Source organism: Penicillium griseofulvum (genome assembly GCF_001561935.1).
Source record: "Penicillium griseofulvum strain PG3 chromosome Unknown contig_84, whole genome shotgun sequence".
NCBI lineage: Eukaryota > Fungi > Ascomycota > Eurotiomycetes > Eurotiales > Aspergillaceae > Penicillium > Penicillium griseofulvum.
In genome coordinates, this window is record NW_024467475.1 from 1,112,755 (window position 1) to 1,130,530 (window position 17,776).

General features: G+C 47.3%; 5 protein-coding genes across 5 annotated transcripts; 2 read left to right on the forward strand and 3 right to left on the reverse strand.

The window, feature by feature from the left end:
- Positions 1-626: 626 nt before the first annotated feature.
- Positions 627-1,963, forward strand: PGRI_049690 (Nucleotide-binding, alpha-beta plait; the record flags this gene model as incomplete). Its single annotated transcript, XM_040792682.1, has 3 exons — positions 627-1,078; positions 1,148-1,764; positions 1,818-1,963. The coding sequence occupies 3 exons, from the start codon at positions 627-629 to the stop codon at positions 1,961-1,963; spliced, it is 1,215 nt and encodes a 404-aa protein (XP_040644649.1).
- A 1,131-nt stretch (positions 1,964-3,094) lies between these two features.
- Positions 3,095-5,036, reverse strand: PGRI_049700 (uncharacterized protein; the record flags this gene model as incomplete). The annotated part of the gene is made up of 3 exons (XM_040792683.1): positions 3,095-4,741; positions 4,861-4,948; positions 4,990-5,036. 3 exons carry the CDS (start codon positions 5,034-5,036, stop codon positions 3,095-3,097), a joined length of 1,782 nt encoding a protein of 593 aa, XP_040644650.1.
- Positions 5,037-12,746: 7,710 nt separating this feature from the next.
- Positions 12,747-13,535, reverse strand: PGRI_049710 (60S ribosomal protein eL21; the record flags this gene model as incomplete). Its single annotated transcript, XM_040792684.1, has 4 exons — positions 12,747-13,077; positions 13,202-13,249; positions 13,316-13,383; positions 13,500-13,535. The coding sequence occupies 4 exons, from the start codon at positions 13,533-13,535 to the stop codon at positions 12,747-12,749; spliced, it is 483 nt and encodes a 160-aa protein (XP_040644651.1).
- A 1,461-nt stretch (positions 13,536-14,996) lies between these two features.
- On the forward strand, positions 14,997-15,867 carry PGRI_049720 (40S ribosomal protein uS4; the record flags this gene model as incomplete). The annotated part of the gene is made up of 5 exons (XM_040792685.1): positions 14,997-15,004; positions 15,062-15,099; positions 15,159-15,177; positions 15,256-15,354; positions 15,459-15,867. 5 exons carry the CDS (start codon positions 14,997-14,999, stop codon positions 15,865-15,867), a joined length of 573 nt encoding a protein of 190 aa, XP_040644652.1.
- Positions 15,868-16,131: 264 nt separating this feature from the next.
- Positions 16,132-17,219, reverse strand: PGRI_049730 (uncharacterized protein; the record flags this gene model as incomplete). The annotated part of the gene is made up of 4 exons (XM_040792686.1): positions 16,132-16,195; positions 16,254-16,638; positions 16,704-16,923; positions 17,001-17,219. 4 exons carry the CDS (start codon positions 17,217-17,219, stop codon positions 16,132-16,134), a joined length of 888 nt encoding a protein of 295 aa, XP_040644653.1.
- Between the last annotated feature and the right edge of the window lie 557 nt (positions 17,220-17,776).

Below are 17,776 nucleotides of genomic sequence, written 5' to 3' on the forward strand. Positions count from 1 at the left end.
CGCGAAGGAACCGAATTTGATTGAGACCTATTTCTCGGCGCGCGTTGTACCCCTCGCCATTTACTTCCTTCCCCTGTCTTCCCTCTCCCCTTCTGTCTCTCTAACCATCTCCTCTCCATCCATTTCTTCATCATTAGCTGCCTGTCTGTGGCAGTTTTGTCTTCTTTTTCCTTTTCCTTTGTATCCGTTAATTCACGGAACAAGCCTGCTTCATATCCTTCTTGTACACCGCGTCTGCAGCTCGCGCAAGTCGTGTTCTACCGGAAGCGGTTCTTCGCTTCGGATTGTACGTATTGTCTGGCCTTGGGCCTCCTGTTCTCATGTCTGCCCTTCCTATGTTACCCTTCGGGGCCAATTTTCCGTTCGCTTTACCGTGTGAGGACGTGTCCGACGGGCTGTTGGGAGCTAATACGGAATCGCGCTACCCCTGCACCAGTCGTGACTTTTCATTGTTTTTTTGCTTAATGCTAATTGTTTCCTTGTACTTGCAGACATGCACTTTCCTTGACTCAGAAGCGGAAAGGATCAAGAAGAAGGGCCTGTACTATCGCACATCAGCTACTCAGGCAATTTCAATACTTTTCTTGAGATTCAGTCCCGGAAAGAGGACATTAATTTAGTTCGCAATGGCTACCGACGATGATAACTTCGACATTGACATCTACGGCGATGGAACTTACAACGCCAATGAGCCTGGCGAGTTCAAGCAGGAGGATTCTGAGCTCGTCCTAGACGAGGCCGAGAATCAGCCCGACTCTGGCACTGGATCTTCTAACACTGTCAAACAGGAGAACCCTGCTGCCACTCAGAACCAGCAGCTGAACAACAACGGAGCTCCAGCTGTCCCCCAGCAGCAAGCACCCAACCACGGTCTGCCTGCCCCCCCTCAGGGAGTCAAGCGAAAGGAGTACGAGGACCAATCCGTGGATCCCGGTGCTACCACTGCATTGCTTATTTCGGATCTATCCTGGTGGACCACCGATGATGAGATTCGAGGCTGGGTTAACCAGGCCGGAGTTGAGAACCAGTTGAAGGATGTGACCTTCAGCGAGCACAAAGTGAACGGCAAGAGCAAGGGGTATGTACATTCTCGGTCGCGCTCAAAGACGATGTTGAACGTTAAAACTAACATTTTGAACCTCGATAGTCAAGCATTCGTTGAGTTCACTACCGCCCATGCAGCGACCGCAACTAAACACAGTATTGAAAGGAATGGTGGTCCCACCCGCAAGCACACCGTGCAGTACACCCTCGCACACCAGAACCCGTTTAAGACACTTCCTAAGGATACCCCGGCGCGTAACGGTGGCGGTCGCGGCGGCGGCGCACCCCACAACGCCGGTAACAACCCTAACTTCGGCATGAACAACCACGCCGGCGGCGGATTCCGCGGCCGAGGCGGCTTCAACCGCGGCGGCATGGGCGGCAACATGAACAATAACTTTAACAACCGCAACAACTTCAACCCCATGGGTGGATTCCAAGGCGCTCACAACCCCATGATGGGTGGCTTCCAGGGTGCCCCGATGGGCGGCATGCAGAACTTTGGATTCAACAATCGCGGCAACATGATGGGTGGTGGTATGCGAGGTGGTATGCGAGGTGGTCGTGGTGGGAATGCAATGGGCGGTGGCCCCAACATGATGGGTATGCCTACTATGACTCCCCCCATGGGTGGCATGGGCATGAACCCGATGGGTGGTATGAATCCAATGATGGGCGGCGGCATGCCTGGTGGCATGGGAGGCAACATGCCGATGCAAGGTAAGCGATTCTGATATATTGACTATTCTTCGTTCATTTCTGACCTTATCTAGGACCACAAGGTTTCCAAGGCCCCAACCCCGGATTCAATCAGGGCTACTTCAACCCCAACAATCCCAATAATACCAACAATCAGGGCCCTACCTCCGACGGAGGTTCCTGGAACCCCCACGGCGCGAAGCGCAGCCGTCAAGACTAAGAAACCCGGCCCGTTGCGCTTGAGCGACAGCCCGTTAGGGCTTTTTGCTTAAAATTATGCGCGCGTCGATTGGCTCTACGTAGAGCCTCTGGTTACGGATCATGATTGTTTTCAGGGCGCATTGAGTTTGCTTCAGATTCGAGATGAGAAGTTTTTCCATATTCATTTATGGTTGCTTTCTCATGCTCAGGGATGGAATTGCTGCCGAACTAGCAAGGTTGAGGTTGTTTTCATGGGATCTTCCTACTAGTTCTGGTTCTAGCTAACTTTTCGATTTTTCTTCCAAGGTGTATTAGGATAACACTTCTTTTTTTTCTATTTTCCATTTTCCAATTTCCATTATTCATTTTCTAGATACAGAGATGTACGTATATCCAAGTAATTAGCTACAACATACATAGTCGGGTTGGGGCGGAGACTCCGCAAGAAAGGGTATAGAGAAGACACAATATTCTCGCATCACTCTCCCATCGCCCAATCGTGATTTGAGAAGTGATATATAACGATTAATATGTCTGCAGGTACGGAGTAGCTAGTACATCTATGCTTGAGTTACGTATATGCGAGGTTATGCAATGCAATACCCCTGCATCGAATACGTAGTCAACCTTAGTTTAATATCTCGCACCAAAAGGTGAGTACACTCCAGCTCATATAGAGAGTATATACTTTTTGTGTATGCCCAAGGCAGACCAGGTAGTACAGCCTGACGCGGCAGTGCAGGCAAGGCCAATCATTAACGCTGCACCGAGAAACACAACCCGATTTCTGAGAAACTTTATAGTGGCAGTTCAGTTACCTAGAATAGAGACTGGAAAGAGATTCGTAGCGCATGAATCGTATTTCATTTCGTGTCCAATCTTATGATTCATAAATGTCATGTAAGTAGTAAGCCTCCCATGAACGCATGACGACATTGTGTATCTCCTCGAAGTTCGATGCCCAATCGCGCAGTATACAAACTTGTACAGGAGGGTTTTATATGGAATATGGCACGACGGAAAACAAAAACATGGGAATATGAAAGAAAATTAGTAAAACACGAAGTTGTAGGGGGTATTAGACACAGGTAGAAGCATGAATGAATGGGGGTATAGGTAGGGGTACGTGAAGGGGGTACGGGGTATGCTTTTAGAGGTTCAGAAAGGGACCGACCCCATTGCGATCCATCCGCAACCAAGAACCCTTGAATTTGCACAAAATGTAGATAGATATCAAGTCCAGTATTTGACCGGGATCAGAGAGCAAAAGCTTTTGACACGTCTCGGCATCTATTCCGCTGGTCCACCCGGCTAGTTTCAGTATAGCCCACTTGATGGGGAAGTCAAACGACCAGTCTTGCTCATCCCAGTGGACTAGTGGAGTAATCTCGGAACCCGAAAGCGAAGTGAGGGTGAGCTCCTGTTCTGAATCCGCATCGGAATCAGGGTCCTCGTTAAGGGTGGTTTCGGATGTAATTGAGGGAGCTCTCTGCTTGGCTTTTGACCGTGCTGCCGATGCGCGGAGCGTGAAAAGTTTCACGAAGACCTGCACTTTCGTGCGGAGGGGATGATTGGTATCCCGCTCCGGGGACAGTTGGAATTTCATCTCAACTCTTTCATTTAACGACAGCTGAAGGCTCGCCGTTGCCTTGTATTCGGTGGTTGGGATGGTAACGCACGGGCACTGGCAAGAAGACACCGGCTGGTGGTCTTCTAGAATGGTCGAAGATCTTTTGTTCCTAAAAACAAGATCTGTGTATAGGCCTGGAGTTTGACCACCGGTGACCTTTTCTCCCATTTCCTTGGCTTGACCTTTGAAAGAGAGCGGGTCATCCGATGCGCTGAGTCCAATGCTGCGAAGCAATTTGGTATCACTTTCAACAACAGGCGACCCTTGAACCTTGCCGCCGAGATCATTCAAGATTGGGTGGCTTTCGGGAACCATGGCCACCCTGATATATCTGTCATTTGTGTGTAGATTACCCATGAATGAGTTGGTCATACTCTCATATGATCCCGGGTCCAGGAATTGCATCATTTCATTGTGGTCATCATGAATAGACGATTGAGGGAGCATGTGCGGGGGCATCACATAGTTCACCAATGGGTCATTGTAAGACTCGTTCAAATTGATGATTGTGGAAGATGCATCTGGGAGGGCTTGCACGGGTATTCTTGAGGAATCCCCAGCTTGGATAGCCCCCCTAGTCATGTCGCCACATTCGTGGCAACCACGAACAAACTCGCACTGTTCGCATCCGGCCATGGGATGCTTGCAGCGTTTGCATTTTGTCAGATCGGAGGCCTTGTCTTCTGCTCGACCTTTCTGTTTATCTGAGCGCTTACGCTTCGTCGAGTTACTGGATCTTGGAAATCCTAGGTTTTGTGAGGGGAGGGTTTTGGGCTTCCCATCGGCCTTTTTGGGGAGGGGAGCCATCGCCTCAAAAGATGGGGGAGGCATGTTATCCATCAAGTGTTCTCCAATGGCATCGTTGGCCCTTTGATGGTAGCTACTGTTGAGCTGGCTGTCAGAAACAGACTGTGATATGGGACCAGGTCGCCCACTGTTCCTGCTCCTGAAGCCTCCGAAGCTCGTGCTGGAAGGAGTACCCCCAGGCCAGCCATTTGATTGGTCAAACGATTGTCCGCTCCAATTGCTGGGCCCGGCCAAAGAAGGGCCGTGAGCAGGGCCATGGCCATGGCTGTTTCCGCCGTTTCCGCCACCATTGTCGTCGCGACGAGACCGATCGCCACTGGTAGACGCATTCCCCGAACCGGGGCAATTGGGACGGTGTCTCTTGAAGTGATCGTAATAGACATTCCAAGAAGGTGTTTCTTTGTTACAGAGAGGATATCGACATCGGATTGGATGAGGAAATGTCACTTTCATTTCCTCCAAAGCTTCTTTGGACACACCGGATATGTTATGATGATGAAGAAGGTGTTCACGTAACCTATCCCGCCGGGGGATGGTTTTGTTGCAGTTTGTACAGCGGTAGCCATGCTGGAATATACCATGCGTTATCAAATGTCTTTTGAGCGTACCAAAAGCTTTGAGGGTCTTTCGTTCCTTCACAGGACACATCCAACATTGATACGGTTCTTTGTCTGGTTTCTCTGACTCTGAAGACTCAGTTGATATAATGGTAGGTGGCGAGAGATTTGTAGAAAAGAAATTTTTGATCGTTTCAAGGTTCTGCAACGCTTGAGAAATTTGATCAGGACTCCGTGGTTGGCTACACACTAAAGCATTGTAGGTTTCAAGCACCTGATCCATGGCACCACCAAGCGAAGGTTGTAGAGCAAAAGTGGTTGACCTTGCTATCCCCATTGGGGTCCGATCGATGTCTCCTGGAAGCGTCTGGGAGGCCCATGAAGGCTGCAGGGTAGTGCTCTCATTCCTCAGATTATCTGCCGCTCTTGGGCTGATGATAGAACTTCCTAGACGATCTTCTAGGGTTTGAAGAAAATATTCATCCGGTATATTACGACTTGGATCAATATAACTTTTATAAACCAGATCATCGTTAAGTCGCTGTGGAGGTTCTGGTGCTTGACCACGGGGCTCGGGGTAGATCGATCCGGAATCTTGTTGGGGGAGATCCGAGCTCAAGCTCGTCACGTCGGCGGAAGAGAAGGCTTCTGGATAATAAGTTTGACCCTGTCAAGCATAAGTACTCTGAAGCTGGGATCTCTGGATGGGCACCCGCTCACAGTATTGTCTGTACCAGTCCACTCGGATGAGGCAAAGGAGCCCCGAGCTCTATACCACTGCTCATTATTGAAATGGGGGTCCATAACCAACAGAATGTAAATGCCGCTAAAGTAAAGATAATGGCTCTTGGAGCTAAGGAGGGGAAGGGGGGGAATAGAATTACAAACCTCGAGGGAAATCTGAATACTTATAGTTGATTAGGCACTGTACAGTGCTGCGCCCCCATACTTATTCCCACCCGGGTGAATACAAATTGGTACATTATGTACATGTAATACGACAGAATTAAATGAAAAAAATACCTAGATACCAGAAAAAAATATAAAAAATAAGAAGAGATGAATCCCAACGCCATACCTAGTTGGTTAGCAGTGAGGCGGTCTAGCGCGAATGCGTAATGGGCATCAAGGCAACCAACCGATTTTAGCCTTGAAAGTCGCGTATAATCAAAATTTTTTATTTAAGGCCTATGAGGATCTTTATTCAAGAAATACTCTTATCTCCAGAGGAAGGGGTAAGTGGTTGAAAATTAATATTATCAGCCTCGTGTGTGGCTTTTGGTTAGTGTAGATCATTTGCAAACTTATATCTACAATAGAGTCTGGGGAGTTCGGACTGACGAAGGTACCCCACTAGTACTATGTATTGTTCGAATACAAGTGGAGCGAAAGAAAATAAACGCCAATGAAAACAGATGATCAAAAGAGAATGGGACAAAAAATAAGAATAAAAAGGAATTTCGCGGCTCGGCAGATTTAACCATTGACCAAGAATGCGCGGCAATTGGAAGTGCGAAATCCATATAGAGTCAATATCTCCGGATTCATGACTTCTCCATTTATCGGGTCTTCGGATATTAAAGCAGAAAGTTAGAATATTTCCAGCCAAATGCTTAAAGCCCCCATAGAGTATGGATGGCCCCGAGAAGCTCGGATGCTTCGGTTCCATTACGAATCACAACGTATGGTGGTTTTTTTTCTACACAAAACACACGGTTCGCGTGTAATGGGCCATAAGTCTAGGGTCATTGAAGTGTTTGGCCGGCCGCAAAAATTCACTATGTCTTGTCTGTCCTTCTCTGCCCTCTCTGCCCTCTCTGCCCTCTCTGCCCCTGCCCTGCCTACCTATCCTCTCTGCCCTGTGGATCCTGTGGGTCTTGTGGGTCCTCTCTATCACCACCCCCCCCTCCCCCGAAGATCTGAATACGGCTTACTAGCAACGAGCCTAGAGTAGTTTGTAGATTCTTGCGTAAAATCCTCTCTTTGACCTTATATTGAGCCGCTTGAGATCTTGGAAGGGTCCAGATCATCGGACTTACGGGGACGGCATCGAATCCGCCGTAGGCAATATCTGAAAAATACAGGAAATGTGATAGGATGGGACAATAATATTTTAGAAAGTAAAGGTCACCTGATTAAGCCCAAATTCGAAGGATCATGGCATTCGGAGTACTCCGAAGATGTAAAAACATTAAATCACTATAATATGGATCCTATAACGCACAGACTCTGGTAAACTGCTCTGCTGGACAAATGATATTCATCGCTGAGAAAAAGAAAAGGGGTGATGTTATGTTGAATCAAGTGCGGGGAAGGTAATAGGGGGCGAAGGCGAGATCTAATGATCAAAAAGACTGGAATTCCACCATTTACACCCCCTACAAGTGAAGCGTAATCTTAAGGGCTTAGAGCTACGGAGTACAACATACAGAGTACTGTCAGGGCATGGAGAATAAAGTTTCCGGGCAGATGATTGAAAAGCAAACTGCATCAGGGATTTTGCTGCAGGGTCTGGATAAATCAACCACCTCCATCAATGTATGTGGATGGCCAGAATATAAACAGGCTTTTTACTAACGAGTTTAGCTTTATCATCTCCAACGGCAAGCCCAATCCCTCTCTCCCTGTTCCTGTACCAATCAACTCACCTTGTGCTTGGGTGGATCCCTAACTTTGAACTTTTGTATTTTGTACAGGGATCTGGGCGAAACTGGTGATTTTCGCCACTAAACATCCCCACTTTATCCTCTCACCAGATGGAGGTTTTTATCACTAGTTGTTTCGTGGTTTTTTTCATAACCAGACTTATTAGAAAAGGGCCGCATAGAATAAGTTGAAATTGGGGAAACAGATATATATTCTTTGGATACGAATTAAATAAACATATAGCGAGTAGAGAAGGAGAATGAAAAAAAAAAAAAAAAAAAAAAAAAATCAGTAAAGAAACCTTCCAGATTGCAGTGTGGCAGTACAGATGTGGAAGAGGTTGGAAGTGATCTGTTTCAAAGTTTGGAGAAAGTGGGGAACCGGGTCAGACCGTGCGGCTCTATTATCTCCCATGGTTCATTAAAAGTTTGAATGCAAAAACATTTCGAGTTGACTCGAGGGAAATTTTGCATGTGAAACAATATCTAATTGCTAGTTTGGTAGAATAAAAATTGCGGTAATAAACCCTGCAATACGTCATGTATTACCCCCGACCACAAGCGCCTTTCTAGTAGGTCTGGGAAGAAGAATGAGAGAAAAAAAAAAAGAGAAAAAAAACATAATCTGAAATATATCATTTATCTATCCGCGTAAGCTCACCCCTGTACCTATAAGAAAAGTAGAATGTAAAACAAAAACAAAAAATAAAATAAAATAAATGACGAAAGGAAAATCTTATGAGCAATGATCAGCAACACCCCAGAAGCCCCACCCCCAAACCGTTAACCAATGTATCTAAGCCTTTCCTATCTAAGAAGTAGCGTCCCAACCAAAAAGATGAAACCCAAGCTCCGATCTTGTTCGCCACCAAACACCCCAGGGTACCCTTGTATAATTTTGGGAGACAAAACCCAATATCAACCAACCCCCATGGCCAAAGCCTAAGGTTGGGATGAATAGGCGGCTTTGGCGGTTGACCACGGTTCCGACGAAGCGGGTGCCTGCGCCCATGTCTCAAGCATATATGAGCTTCCTGTCTTCGCCTCAGAGCTGGAAGTAAACAAAGAGGTCTGCGCGGTGCCAGAAGTGGTGTTTTTGCTAGCGGTGTCGGCGGGTTTGGTCGTGAGGAAGTCAGACGACGGGGCTCTGAGGGAGATTCAGGATTAGCAGATAGAACAAGAATACAGACAGTCGAATTCTTGATTGAATAACGCCAATGATGATCGAAAATTGAAGTTACCAGGGCAGCGCGGGTATTGACGGTGCATGATATAAAACTGGCTGGCTTACTTATTGGAGCTCATTTTGACGCTTAATCGCGGAAATTGGCGTGTGAAGAATAGCGGTGAACACGACTTCGAGGGAGGGAATAAAGCAAAATAGAAGAAACTGGTAGCTAGGGAAGCTGCTCAATGGAGATGCAAGAAAGACTAGTGTAATGATTGTAGGCGGAGGGTTCCAGATAAGTAGTCAAGATGCTCGCTGTGAGCTGGAAGAGTGAATATGATGGCCCCTGGAGAGGGAAGATACGACGTTTTAAAGGATAGATCCAGGGCTTGCTCTGATCATTTCACTGCCTATGAAGCACCACCCGGGTGCAAAGGTTCTTTACCCTGGGCTTGGGAGATTTAGGGTATTTGGTAGTTGGTATGGAGGCAGGGCAGTGGCAGTGGTAATGACGAGGTTAGAAGAAATAAGGTGGAGGATCTACGATCTGTTCCCCATACGTATGGAGACATATTTCCCAAGTCAAGAATATTTTAGATACTTAATGTACAACATAGTGTTGACCAACGCGCTAGAGCTCTAGAGCTAGAAGCTTAAAAGTCGGTAGGTTCTTTGCCATCCCCTTTCTTGTTCTATGCAAAGAAATAGCAAAGCCGATAAAGCCACACAGAGAATCAATCCGTACATGGAGAGCCCAGAAGGGCAAAATGATAAGTCTGGCTTGATGGACATGGATTGGGCCAAAAAAAAAAAAAATTTTTTTTCCGCACAAAGTATGTAATAATTACTTAGTTTGTTCAAACCTATTATATCCGCCCTGCCGATCTCAAGCCCGGGTTGCATGCCTGCACGTCAGGCACGACACATGACTATTATGCATATGCTCGAAAGTAAATTCATAAATTAAAATCCAAGTTCGAAGGACGATCCTGTTCCTGAAATCTCTATCGTCGGGCTAGTGGATACACCCCTGTTTAAGGCAATGAACTATACCTATTCTGTACTCATGTTATCATAAATTACAATCTATAGAAAACTGTGGCTTCGCTCACCCAAATCTAGACCTCCATTATTCCAAGTATTCTCGATCTATGCAATTTTTTGGGGTATATTTTGTCTACACCGTACAATGACAGGCTCATCTAGATACCCAAATCTCACCTTGACCTTCACCAATATACCCAAACTCAATTTTCAAGCCCATCTCATGGGTTCCCAATGGGTTGTGTAGAAAGTCGGTGTAGGGGTGTACAGTACACACACTAGAGATTCAATCACACCCTTTCCACATAGTATGTGTTAAAGGGGAATTGTTCGAGAATCTAGACACTGACAGAATTCCATCAGAAAATAGATACTCAAATATGTGATCTGTCAATCTACACCGCTTGTACTCCGCATATTGTGAGATCTTTGAGTCTGAGCCATGCACGACAGGATGGAATGCAGGTTGCGGTAGTTGCGGAGAATATTCCCCATCGTGAAAAAACATTCGAGAAGCATTCCTTACTATTGCTGTTTTGCCCTTGGATATCATTATTCACATTGCAGATTCCTAGGAACAAGCCACTGGAGGCGCAGTACACTCCGTATGCCACTCCTAGAACAGCTTATTTCTAGTCAGGCTCGTGACTTTGGCATCCAGGCAAGAAGTCCCGCTTATTCCGCTCAGAAAATTAAATTAAACAGTCTAGGCGTCTATGCATGTATGTCATGAAGATCTTTCAATCTAGACAAGGGGTGACAATCTAGGCCGCTCGAAATACATTAATTTCGGGCGCTTAGATCTTCTCTTTGGAGTGAACGATAGGGAGATCACGTCCGCTACTCTACATACTGATCTCACCGGCCTCGCTGTCAATTGTGATTAGCATCTCGTTAATTTTCTTATCGCTGTGCTTGTTATCGGTGGCGTTGACCGCAATCTCGTCAAAGATCTTGTTGAGACTGGGGACGAAAAATATATATTGCGATACTCCACAACTTCGTTCCAGAGTTGTACACCCACATCTGCCACGTGGTGGGTTCCGTAGATCTAATAAACGTACGTTTAATAACGCGTTCAGCTTAAGTGAGAGATATTAACGATGGTAAGTATCCGGCCAAAATTACGTGCTGTCATTTCTTCTGTCACTGGCGTTCTCTTTCCGTTTTAGTACTCAGGCCTTGCCGCTTTTCGCTCGCTGAGTAAAACTGAGAACGCCCCTGCCTAGGTGTCTGATTAGATCTGCTCTCTAAGTACTCCGTATTACTATTTGAATGTTTGCAGGTTTTGTGAAGTCTAGAAAGTGGGAAAGATAGAGTGTTTTATTAGTTATATACTAACAAGAATAGTCAGCCGTATAAGTGGCCTAGGGATGTCTTTTCAGTGGTCTTTTCAGATATACAGTTATATAGATCGACGGCAACTCTGAGCCCGGATTGAAATTTACTTGGGCCTGACTCTTGAATGCCCTCATAAAAGCGGCGGTAGAGAAATCAAGTAAGTATAGTGTAAATAATACTCCGTACCTAACAGAACAATCTTATGCTCTCCACTTTACGGCCCCTTTACGCCACACTGATTCTCAAACACAAAGGGGTTGACTCTCGACCAGCTGACCCTTCCAGAACCTTTCCGGGTTGGGCAATCGGGCACAAAGTTCTGGATATATCCATTCGTATACCTCTTCACTCGCCCCAGGTGCCCATCAACGAACATGAACAAGCCAATAACAAATCCGTAACACCCAGGCGCTTTGATCAGAAGATAGAAGGATCAACGGGCGAACCATGCTTACGCAAGTTCAATAATATTAGGCAAAATGCAAGTCGAGCGCAACCCATCTTCACTAGACAGGGGTCAGAGATAGCCCATCATCGGGACTGGCTAGAATCAGGCCAATCATCTCCGAAAGCAGTGGCTTGACAGGGACATGAGAACCTTGTAGGAGTACATAGACTGCTTGCCAAATGTCGGTCTGTAGATTTCAGTGTTTTCGGTCGGGTACTTCGCCTACACAATTCTGAGATAGGATTTTGGGTCGAGCGAGGTCAGACCGGTCAAAACAGAAAATGGGTGAGTGGGCGTGGGTGCGTCGCCAGGGTATAGTAACCTTGAGATGATGCCCGACTTCGTTTCGGCGACGTTAGTTCGACTATGATATATCATGGTGGCGGTGCAATTAACCGTTGCTGCGCCCATTTAGCTATTTCCCCGTATCTGCCATGCAAAGTGGTCGGTCTGCATGTACCATTGTGTCGTGCTGGCATTGAAAAGAGTACAATGGTATTAGAGGGAGCGACGTCATAGGCCGGTTCCTTTCCTTTCTTTGTTTGCTGTGCCACACTGATGAGAGTTGAAAAAAAATAGAGTTGGGTCAGCATAAAGGTGGGAGCTGCGTGGAAATGCCAGCAGACAAGAATCGGAGTAGATGACGATAGGCAAACTCAGTCGAAACGTTTCAAAGGAGGATACGGCCAAATGGTAGGAGTTGATGAAGTTCATCCGGTGCAGGACCTATTCTAGCAGATTGATGTCATCCTCGCCACAGCATAGTATCAGTCTTAAAATTCGTAACCTTTACATCTAGTATAATCAGCACGAATTGAAGTATGGAGCATGCTTGACCAGAGTATAAGTAGCTCCAAGATGGGCTGCTGATGAAAGTCAAGAGCGAGAACGAACAGCACTACGAACACAGGTCTAGAACAGTAAATCAACTCTTCAGGGAGTTATGCCGGACCGGGAAAAATGTAGACATGAACTCGGAAATTTTTTGATTTTGTTTCATTCAGGGGAATCTATGCACAGGCGAGAGATGTGCCAGGGCATCCGAAACCCTTTGCGCTTCGTCTCATGTATCAAAGTCCATTTCAGTCTAGGCAAAAATGGAGCGAAAACCCAGTAAACACCTAACAACCGCACACACCGTTCCAATTCGATAACGAGCCCTTTAAATGTGGGTATCGTAGGCGATGGGGACAACGGTCTCGGGCTTGTTGCCAGCCTGCTTGACGAAGTGGGCCTCGCGGGGGCCAACGGCCTGGCGCTTCAAGTGAACGTGGACACCCTTCTCCTTGGCCTCACGCTTCTTGATGGCGTTCTCCTTGACACGCTTGATGAAGTCCTCACGGGAGCGGGAGTGCTGGACGTGCTCAATGCGGACGCTGATACGCTTCTCGAGGTAGCGGTTGTCGACCTTCTTGTAGAGGATGACACCGACGGCGGACTTGGTGACGTTGTAGACGACACCGGTCTTACCGTGGTAGACCTTGTGGGGCATACTGTTCGACTGTTAGATTCTCGTCTTCTCTTCCCAATTTCGCATTGCCCGTTGTGTATTATCGCAGTGGTCGGTCACTGCGGTTGGGCGAGAGCGCAGGGAGGGAGTTTCGGAAGTGTACTGACCCCTTCTGGACGGCACCGTTGACCTTGAGGTCGACAATATCACCAACACTAAAAAATATCCGTCAGATTTCAATTCTTGTCGTTTAATTCGAGATTCGATGGTTTTGAGCGTACCGGTAGGTCTTCATGTAGGTAGAGAGGCGGATCATACCGGCCTCCTTGAAGCCACGGCTGAAGGCATACTGTTCATCATTTCGTTAGCACTTATCCTCCCTGAGGCCCAAGGGCGTATCCGGTTGATCCAGGTCGTGCTCCCAGTATAAAAAAGACGAGTGTCGCAGAGGAAATCAAAACGTACCCGAGTGCCGGCGCGCAGACCGTACGAGTGAGGCATGACGGCGGTGTTGTGGTTGGTGCTGGTGGTTTAATTGTCGACGGGGCCTTCAACACGAAAAAACGAGAGTGTCGGATAACAATTTGTGGGATCACTGACATAATCAGAATCTGTGGACCCTCGCTAAAAGAAAGTGCGCTACGCCGTTTTAGGATTAGCAAGTGTATTTTCTAGATTGGGTTAGCCCCATTATTACTCGGCCAATCAAACGCTTGAATTGCCTTAGCTATATGTACAACATTGAAATCGACTTCCAAGGTTAGTCGTTGTTCTCCTTCCTCCCTTCCTATGTCTATGTTAACCGTTCGGAAATCACCGTGTTGCAAACACACTGATACCTAATTAAATTTAATGTTGTATCTCAAGTCAATTCTCATAGCAATTTGTGCAGTGGCTATTTCAACCATCCAAGATGGTGACCGTGCAGGCAGCGTTGGTGCTGGGCGAGAAATGTATTTGCCCACCTCACCGAGCCCTACCATTGCCAGGTCCTGTAATCAGAATGTTGTTGACCTTTATGGTTCGTTGCCATTATTCCTCCAAACCTGTTTTGCAACATAACAACAGACTCATGCTGTTAGCCATATCCATAGATCACGGTTTCACCCTCCAAGTCATCCTCAGACAAGTATACAGTCACATCGACGCCCTTTGGATCACATTGTTATAGTCGTAGTTTTCAGAGGTCTAAGTATCAAAGATATACTCGACTATGACATACAGCCTTGATGTCAATGGATGTCAGGTGGAGATGCAATATAATGCACTGACATGGCAACAACAATAGGATGCTCAAGACACCAGAATCAGGATGAGAACCATCCAGCAGCTAGCAGTTCTAGGCCAATTTCCAGGATATGACTATTAGAGAACCAATATGAGTTTAACACTGTGAACAGATTACCGTTCTTTGCCAGATCCGCTAATTCTACAGTGGCCACTAAATCGGGCTGGTGGGGGAAACAGCATCCGCCCATTATATACGAGGAGTCGAATATGGGAGTTAAACACAGCTAAAACGACCCGAGTCCTTTGGGCTCAGCTTCGGCTGTTTGTTATAGTGCAGGAGACCATCATGCAAAACAGTTCCGATGATCTGCCTGATGGAACATCAAGAAAGGTCCCGAGTCAGGGCGATCCGTAACAATGCTCTAGGGTATCGCTGTGCTCGGTAAAAATAGATCTCATGGCTAATCAAGTAATGCGGACAGATATCTCAAGAATCTCGAATAGCTGTAGATGACATGCTTAGGCGATGAAGGTAAAGAGTGGAGCCCATCCATTTTTGGAAGGACCCCGCCTGCCCAGGTGAGAGGCTCTATGACATAATCAAGCTGACATAATACTACTTCCGAATTGGGACTAGATCCTTTAGGGCTCGCATCGCGCACACTCAAATTCTCAATTCGTCCTTGACCCTTCGACCTCCCGTCGACAACCTCCGCCCATCTAACCGCAGCTATGGCCCCGTGAGTATATCAACAAAAATTGAAGGAATTGCAGTATTCTAATCAATTTCCGTGCAGTCGCGTTTCCTCCAAGACCTACAAGGTCCCCCGTCGCCGTAAGTGAATTTCCAACGAAATTATCCATTTGAATATTTGAAGGCTAACTCCATCACAGCCTTCGAGTCGGCCCGTCTGTTAGTACTTCCCGGCCACTGATCAGAAGCGTGCTTCTGGTTATGTCGTATTCATAATTCCTAACAATTTTTCAATAGTGATGCTGAACTGAAGACTGTCGGCGAGTTCGGCCTGCGCAACAAGCGCGAGGTGTGGCGCGTCCAGCTCACCCTGTCCAAGATCCGTCGTGCTGCTCGGTATGTGCCAAGAACAATCTGTGAATTTTGCGAGGATTCGAGTGATCGTACCTGTGCATATCAAATCTTGCGAACATAGCGCTAATTTTTCATCCTCCCCACAGTGAGCTCCTCACTCTCGACGAGAAGGACCCCAAGCGTCTCTTCGAAGGCAATGCCCTCATTCGCCGTCTTGTCCGCATCGGTGTGCTCGATGAGTCCCGCATGAAGCTCGATTACGTCCTTGCCCTCAAGGCCGATGATTTCCTCGAGCGCCGTCTCCAGACCTGTGTCTACAAGCTCGGTCTCGCCAAGTCTATCCACCACGCTCGTGTCCTCATCAAGCAGCGTCACATCCGTGTCGGAAAGCAGATCGTCAACGTTCCCTCGTTCATGGTCCGTCTCGACTCCCAGAAGCACATCGACTTCTCTCTCACCTCTCCCTTCGGTGGTGGCCGTCCCGGCCGTGTTCGCCGCAAGAAGGCCGCTGCCGCCGCCGGTGGTGAGGAGGCCGAGGAGGAGGATGAGGAGTAAATTATTCCCAATATTCCCCACAAAAAGGAGTACGGTCGGGTTTCGCTTGGGGCGCCTTCATACCATGGAGGTTCAAAATGACTGCAGCATAGCGTCTCATGTTATACGATCAAGCAATACAATGAATCTAAAACAGCCGAAAGGCTTCAATTTGGAACCCGATTTATCAATTCAATTCGCACGAATTCGTAACCTAGAATTATAATATCATGGACCCATATATGTACAGTAGATCCTAAACGCCATTCCCCGATCCCCACCCATCTAAGTTAAGCTCAATCGTTCGTCCCTCGTTTCATCGTACACAAGCCTGGGCTTGGCCTGCAGACTATTATGTCTGAGTAGTCCCCACCAATTCTTTCAAGGTCTCTTCTGCTCCCCTGTACCAACGTCCCATCTCTTCTAGTCCATCACTTTCACCCTGTTGCTTCTTGCGTTGGGCTTCACGGGCTTGCGCGATCGCATCTGACTTCCGTCGCTCAAGCACGCTGCGCTCTCTCTCTACTGCCTCGGCCTCTCGGGTTTTCCGAGGCAATGTGTTGTGCATAGTAGCTAGCTGACGATTCAATGCTGCTAGTTCCGCCTCACGTTCCGCTAACAGTGCCAATGTCGCGGGAAGAGGAAGGTTCTGCGAGGAGGAAGTATTGGGATTGGAAGGATCCATGGTGGCTACCTGCTTGGCGCGGAGATCAGCGATGGTTGACTCGAGATTCTCGATTGAAGCAGGCAGTGTTGAGAGCTGTGTAGTTTGAAGTTCGACATTCTTGTAACCTGTCACAGGCGCGGTAAACGATTCAGTCAACATATTCGTCGTCCACGGGTCATTGGCCACTCACGGCTTGCCAAGTCACGGCCCATTAGTTCCATCTCCTCAATCATAATCCGCGCGTCTTCTTTCCGTGCCTTGAGCTCCGCTTTCACCTCTGCTAGTTGTGCCTCCAGTTCCATGTTCTCATTGTGTCCGACAATCACAGGCGGGTCGCCAACAATGGCGCGCAAGAACTTTTCTTTTGTTACTTGCTCGAGGTAGGAGAATCGCAGCTTAGAGAATAGTTCCTATGCGAAAACATCAGTATTTGCTGGTCTGCACTCTGCACAGTGGGCATTCGCGTATTTGAGCTCATCGTGCGGACCTTGTAATGTGCAAGATCGGCCTCCAATGAGGCCGGGGTAGGATCATCATAATTTGAAGCGGATACATCAGAGGTTCGTTTTGAAGGAGACGGGTATGATCCCCCGACTTCGGTGGAAATTGGCTCGCTGATACGAATAATCTCGAGTCGGTTCTTCAAATCGCCATTCTCCTCCAACTGCTGAAGTGCTGCAAGGGCTTCAGATGACGAGTTTTCCATATTGATAGGGCTTGATTATCGAGGACCTGGCTAGAAAAGAAAAACCAGCGAGGTTTGCGATCGCTAGAGCCTTGGAGGGGTCGAGTTCACCTGCGGGTATACAATAAACAGATATCAAAGGCGGTCAGTCCAACTTTTGGAAGGCGCTTTAGTCTTCGCCTCTCTCGGTTCTTTGTCAACTGAATAGGATTCAACCTTTGTTCTGCTTGATATGGCAGTCTAGCGTACACAATTGCTCTTGATTTGTATTTCTCGCTTCCTTCGGTCTACTTCTTCCACATCCTCGGAGCCCTGCGATCTGCGGCTCATCTGGTCATGGATGACGATTATGTTGCGCAGCTCCTGGCCAAAGAGGCCAAGGAGAGCTCTATAAAGTACGCGACCCAAGGACTAAGTGCTTTTATGCCTTCAAGGTTGGTTTAGTCTCATGGTATATGCTTTGCACGAGTACAAGACTGACGAACATCTGTAGGCCAACAAGCAATGCCCCAAAGCCCAACACCCGCTTCCTACGAAATCTCATCAAAGTAACAGACAGTCATAATACAGCTCTCAAG